Genomic DNA, 7,201 nt, shown 5'->3' with positions numbered 1-7,201 from the left:
TATATATATATATATATACATATAAATATATACACATATAAATATATATACATATAAATATATACATACACATATAAATATATACATATATATATACACATAAATATATACATGTATATACACATATAAATATATACATATATATATATACACACATAAATATATACATATATATATACACACATATATATACATATATATACACACACATATATATACATATATACACACATATATATACATATAAATACACATAAATATATACATACACACATATATATACATATAAATATATACATATAAATATATATACATATATACACATATTCATATATATACATATATATGAATGTGTATATATATATACATATATATATATATACACACACATATATATATAAATAAATATATATATACACACATGTAATTAAAAAAAAAGGTTAGAAAATTATTGAATAAAATTTGTAAATAGAAGTTTTGGCAGAGGCAACAGCTTCATCCAGCTGTTCTGGGAGGACTGTTCCCAGATCAGCCAAGAGACGGTCTCCCCAGCGTGTCCCGGGTCTTCCACTGGGTCTCCTCTGAGTCAGACATGCCCATAATCAGAACCCTTTCCAGGTCATTTTCCTTATCCAGACCTGGAAAATGCTAAACTTAACCACAGTTTAGGTCTTATCACCGATTTATAAAAAAGCTTTTAATGATGAGGCAGAAAATCTTCAAAAACAACTTTAATGTGCATGAAGACATGAACGACAGATGACATTAAAGCGTACGGGGCAAACAGCTTCTAAAATCAGGTATGATGTGAGAGAACGACAAAAAAAAATAATATGGGAAGGTCCGAGTCTAGACAGATGTACTGAGTTTCTGACAAATTAGTTATTTAATCAAATCTGTTTGGAGGTCGACAATGAATGTTTCTGGTTGTCTCTTGTGGAAAAGCAAAGAATCCTCAAAAGATTAAATACATGAGGAATAGCAGAGCTGATGTTTGTCAGATGATACGACTAGTGGACTTCACAGCTCCTCAGCCCTGGATAAAAAAAAAAAAAGAAGAATATTAAGGAGAACAGCAACTTTTATTTAATATTTTTAAGGATAAAGGAGCAGAAGCTGCTGTTGTGTAGACTGACGTCTTGCTCTTGTAGAATCTGTGGGTGTTCGCCAGAAAAGGCGTAGGAAAATAAAATCATGATTTATGGCATTTTATTAACTTTGTCCTTCATAAAAACACAATTAGGAACCTTTCTCCACATCTGTGTCAAAATCAAACAGTCTCCACTGTGTGAAAATATTGCTCGCTTTTTGCTCTTCCGTGTCCTTTCATAAAAGAATCCTTGGACTGAACTAAGCTCACATAATGCTGACCATGGTCCACGAGTGTTATCTTCCATCAAATGTGTTCCACAGTCCTCTACTTTAAGATGCATGAAGGGAGCGAGCTTCAGAGGAGAGTCACGATGCACTCCAGCCTTCACAAGATCAAGTTGGAATGTGGTGGGAGGCGGCGGCTTATTAAGAAGAAGAAAAAAAAGTGTTTTCGATGGCAGCAGCACCCATTTTTCTGTAGCAACTGTGTAATTAGTCAGTAATTACACTAATTACACGGTGCTAATTAGACTGAAATGACAGAAATTTGGGAGCTGCTATTTTGAACTGTTGTGCAATGATGATTTTTCTTTTCAGAAGACAGAAATGAGTGCAAACACTCCATATAGCAGAGCACAGGGGTAAGCAACCAGTAACTGCTGCCCGTCCATGGCCAAAGCTGAGATGAAGATCTTCGAGGCTGAGAAACTGCACCAGCCAATGATTGTTGCCGTTAGTATAATCCCCATCATACCCCTAAAAAAGACAAAATCAGAAAGTTAGCCTGGATCATTCTAAAGCAATTTTACTAAATATCTGAATCTTGCAACAAATGACAAAATCCACTTGATTGTGTCGGTTAAACTGAGTTCATTATGTAAACAAATTAGGGAATGACTTTAGGCAAGTAAGTCTGTTCCCCAAACTCACAGCTCGGTCGTTAAAAACTTTTCCATTTACGGTTTGGTTTATGGTTCACAGCAGCAATGACAATGGAAAACAATTTGATCATAAACACTAAACAAAAATAATGAAAGCTACATCATTCTCTGGATGACTCAACAGGTACCATAACTTCCGGACTATTGAGCGCACCTGAATATGAGCCACGCCCACACACACACACACAAACAAACAAAGTACATATATAGGCAGCGCTTGTCTATAAGCCGTGGGTGTCCACACTGAACATGAGATATTTACGCAGAAATATTTTTTAAAACTCCTAATTAAATACATACCAAACACAAATACATAAAATGTTTTTTTGATCTTCCTTCCTCCTGTGCACTGCACGTGCTCCATCACGCAGCTGCTTTTCGAAACCTGTTGGTGATACAGGTTTTACCCTGTTCCGCTCTCAGGATCCACTGGCAGAGTTGAGCTAAAGTTGCTCTGAGCCTGCGGCCAGTTGTGGTAAACGATTTCTCGCCTCTAGTCATCCAAGCCTCCCACCGAGCTCGAAGTGTCACTTTAAATGTACGATTCACACTGACGTCAAGTGGCTGCAAACATTTCATTATGCAAAATGGGGAGGGGGTGACCTGTGATCTGTTTGCTAATTTCATTGGTCAGACTTAATGTTTTAAACTTTATCTATACAGGTCGTCTCATTGAGTCACGAGGACCCGCCCCACAGGAGAGACATGCAGCTATGCGAGCGCCTGGGTGTGATGAGGCTAAATGTTTTGGCAGCAGGAATCTCGTTAGCCCGTTAAAAAATAAATAAAATCCATAAATTAGCCGCAGCATTGTATAAGCTGCGGTGGTCAGAGTGTGTGAAAAAAGTAGCAGCTTATAGTCCAGAAATTACGGTAATTTTCAAACATTATTTACTTACAATAATGCTGTTTACACCAACACGAACTGCCTGTATCGCACAGGAAACAGATGTTCAGTTCACCTGGATATTTAACTTTAATATGTTTTCTCCTATTTAAATCTCTTCATTTGATTTTGTTTTTGCAGCTTTTACAACTGTTTTTTATTTTCAGTCTGTTAGAGGCCCTTTTATATGGAACATCAAAATGCTCAAAATTAAATAAATAAAACAATATGAAATAAGAAAATATTCATTTTTATTATTTTATTTCATAATGATGTTTTTGATAACGGCTTATTTATTTCATAATGACTTTTCAGCAGAATGACTTCAGCCGTCAATCAACGTCAGTGGGTTGGACCTGCACGCCCACTGGCTGATCCTTCACATCCATTAGTTTGCCTGCTGCTCACTGGCACAGCTAGCCATAACAGCTAGCAGGGACATGCTAGGCCAACAGTCATGAAGGATGGCAGCTGCATGAACTTCGTTCAGCTCAGGTAACTTCAGCAGATCAAACTGAGGGGTTCATGCAACTCTGCCATCCTTCTTCTACTTCTGGGCATTTTGGTGTTCCATACTTTTAAACACATTGTTCAACCTTGTTCAGTGTAGTTTTACTTTTTATTCCAATTATTTCTATTACTGGAAATTTTAAGTATGAGATTATTTTAAAAATCACCTGAGTCCCAATTTCAAGAATTTGATCTGATCTAAAATGATAATATGGCAAGTGGAGTGAAACAAAGTATTGTGACATGAATTTGATTTGGTTTAAGAGTCTGTGGACAAGAGTTTTGTGCATTCTGACCTATAAACAAACGACACTACGTTTCAGAGCATAAACTGTTTCGCTGCAAACTCACTGTAATGAGAGGAGGACTCCAAAGCTGGAGAGGAGGATCATGGGGAGGAGGCAGTATCCCAGCACGCTAGCCACGCAGCCGAAGGACACGCCCGTCATGCTCATGAGGTTGAGCAGACAGTACATTGCGAGGCAGCCGATCGCACTGATGCCGTACACGTAACCAAACTGGATTTTACCTGACTGGAAGCAGAAAAAAGAAAATGCACATAAAGACTCATACGTATGGTTTAAAAACATAAATGAGGAAATGCCATATAAACTTCCAGGTTTTAACATTAATCTGAGTAAGTTAGAAAGCAAAGGGTGAAATGACACATCTCACTAACAAGCTGTCGTGGTTCTGCTTCAATGTGACTCAAAGTAAGTCACTTATTTAGTGTATAGTTGAGCTGATTACATGAGACAAAAACTGCACCAGAATAAGCATTAGAATGGGTAAAGAAGTATTTAGGTACTCTTCATGTGTGCTAGGTAAATCGTTTTGATGAATGGCTGTAGTATAGAACCAAAAGGACAAAACATATGTAACTATCAAAATGCAATCTGTATTTTCTTTTGACATCAGAATCTACCCGGTGATTTACCAAGAGGAGTGTCGCCCCAAAGGCCAAACAAAAGACCATCGGACCAGCCAGGTCTGTCTCGTTCATGATGCTGCCATCTGCTGCTTTCATGGGATGGAGCACTGTCAGAGTCTTCTGCCAGATGTGGTCAAAATTGATGCCCAATTCTAAGAGGGGACAAAAATGACACCTTTAGAATACCACAGCAGTGACCAAACACTTTTAAACAATTATACAATATAGTCATACAATTTTTATGGGTGTTTTTCACCCCCATCTTTTATTAACCATGATGAATTATACTCGTGTTTTGAAATACTGTATGTGGATTTATTATCTTTGTGCTGCTGCAAATCTTGGCCAGGTCTCTCGCAAAAATACGTTTTTAATCTCAGTGAACTCTATCTCGTTAAATAAAGGTTTAATAAAATAAAACGATAGTAAAGATATAAAATACAAATGTTCTAAAGCAGTGTAATAATTGCACAGTTTCTCTTCCAGGAACTTGAAATTATTCCGAAGGAAACTGTACAACTTTTAAATGCAACAAATAATGAATAAACACCTGAAAAAGCAAACGCTCGCATGACTAAATCGACACGTCAGTTGATTTATACAGCCACTTGACCAAGTGATAGTATCAAGACTTAGTGTTGTGAAATATTCATGGAAAAAAATAAAAAAACACACACACACCCACAACAAGCAGTTTGCTACACCCAAAATGTTTTAGTAATCATGCTCTTTCATTTACCTTCTAGCAGTGGCGGCTCATCATCGAAGCTGTTACTGTACATGGACTGTGATGTGGATGGGTTGTAAGTCTGTGTAGGCTGGAAGATTTGTCCTGTGTACGGCTGCTGAGGCTGCATCATTCCTGGGGTAGAATAGCCCATGGGCTGGGAGTAATCGTACTGACCGTATGGCCTGGGAAATGTATGTTGACAGTGATTGATGAGACACAAAACAGTATAAAAAACCCTGCATCAGCTGGCACTTGAGAAAAAAAAAAAAAACATGAATCATAGCATGTAACAAAGTAATGTATTCTACAAAAAAAACATCTTCCTCATATACACACAGATTTTGCAATATCTACTCATCACTTAAAACATCAACATCAAATATGGTTTAAGCAGAGGCTTAAAAATGTCTCAGAGTAGGTTTAAGCTCTTGCATTGGCAATTTACAGATATGATTTCCAAATCAATGACTAGAGGAGAATTGGACAGAACCAATTTTTTTTCTTACTTGTTGTAAGGGTTTTCTGAGTTGCTGTAGCCATAGCCACCCTGGTTTTGGTCCTCTACACTGTAGCTGGACTGGTAAAAGTCTGTGTTGAAGTTATCAAACCCCGACATTTCTTGCTCTGTTGGCAACAAAATGACATAAATGAAAATATGAATCATTTAAGAGATTTCGGATTTTTTTCCCATTGGTTTGCATCTTACATAATTACTAGTAAGTATCCAAGTAATCATTTTAAGGGCATTTTAGAAGTTTTATTTTGAGTGAACCTGAAAACACAATAAGAATCTAAACAACTACATCCACGTTTAGGAATATTTAGCCACCAACTAGAAGTTTAGTCATTTAGTCAGAGAGCTTTGGTTTAATTATTTAAATTTTGGTAAACGGTGCTGCCATTAATTTAGATTTAAACATATTTACACATAAAACGTAAGGCAATATTAGAAAAAAAGGCTTTAAAATAAAAACATCTTTGAAGAATTAACACTAAATTAAGCCAATTTCTGTTTTATGAAAATATGTGTCTTCTTTCAGTTATATTTGTATAAAAATCAAGGATATAAATTTTTATAAATGCGAATAGTTATTCAAAAGTAGAACAAACATCATCATCTGTAAAACATGCAAACTGCCTTGCACTGAAAACAACAACAGATAAATACATTATGGTGTTTGGAATATAACGTGATCCACATAATTCTTTTTTTTAAAAGGTAAGTAAATGGATATATTGTAACAGCCAAACTAAATATCTGATCTCAACCGTATTTAGCTCAAAACACAAAAAGCAAAAGTTTGTCAACAACTAAAGTCAGCAAAAGTGAAGGAGTTGAACGCAAAGTTTATTAATGACGTTAAAGGATGCAACATTTCAATGCGTATTGTTTTTAACAAAGCTTATAGATTAACAATCAAGGTACACATTATAAGCAAGTGTCCAAATAATTGTCTCAAGTCTCATTTCAGTGTTTCCAAAACTCACCGAAAAATGACTGTTTTATTTATGTCAACACTAGCGACGAGAGCAGCGTTAGCTTGTTAGGGATAACTGTAGCTTCTTTAAAAAAAAATGCTTCCGCCTTCACAAATAAAAACCAAAATACATGCTGTAAACCGTTTTGTGGATCTTAACCATTAGGTGTACAAACTATCAAGCTACTTGGAAAAGCGAAATCGACATGATTGTTTCAAACTAGCTGTTAGCATCTTTTCCATCAGCCTGGCTACCCGTTCACTCAGCTAGTTTGTTAGCTTTAACGGTCGTAAAGCCGTAACTTATAAATATTGCATCCAGTGCGTTTTATTTTACTTAATTCATTACAACGTAACCTTTATCTTCATTATCAAAAAGCATCATAACACAGTGACTTGCCTGTGTGCCAGCGGACAACTCTAGAGCCCTGCCAACTTGACAGTGGTTGCTACGTGTCAAGAGAAAGGTGGGGTACGGGAAGTTGTAAGGGACAAGACACATTACGCGTTGTAGGCAATGCAGCGCCATCTATAGATAAAGATTAGTACTTCATATACAAATCGTTTAATTTCATTAAAACATGGTATGGTATAAAGTTTATTCATTTAAAAAAGGTACAAAACAATTCCATA

The 7,201-nt window shown here is 36.3% G+C and overlaps 2 protein-coding genes across 3 annotated transcripts in view; both read right to left on the bottom strand.

Moving 5' to 3' along the window:
* Positions 1 to 7,201, bottom strand: part of kctd16b (potassium channel tetramerization domain containing 16b) — a 187,629-nt gene that overhangs the window by 115,086 nt on the left and 65,342 nt on the right. The window lies entirely within an intron of this gene.
* Positions 736 to 7,073, bottom strand: yipf5 (Yip1 domain family, member 5). The gene is made up of 6 exons (XM_037687900.1): positions 6,969 to 7,073; positions 5,597 to 5,714; positions 5,100 to 5,272; positions 4,367 to 4,512; positions 3,781 to 3,962; positions 736 to 1,848 (listed from the first exon to the last, which is right to left on the bottom strand). The coding sequence occupies exons 2-6, from the start codon at positions 5,704 to 5,706 to the stop codon at positions 1,686 to 1,688; spliced, it is 774 nt and encodes a 257-aa protein (XP_037543828.1). The 5' UTR covers positions 5,707 to 5,714; positions 6,969 to 7,073; the 3' UTR covers positions 736 to 1,685.

Source organism: Nematolebias whitei, chromosome 14 (assembly GCF_014905685.2).
Source record: "Nematolebias whitei isolate Nwh7 chromosome 14, NemWhi1, whole genome shotgun sequence".
Classification (NCBI taxonomy): Eukaryota; Metazoa; Chordata; class Actinopteri; order Cyprinodontiformes; family Rivulidae; genus Nematolebias; species Nematolebias whitei.
The sequence above is the reverse complement of the archived record's forward strand: the minus strand, read 5'-3'. Positions and strand labels throughout refer to the sequence as shown.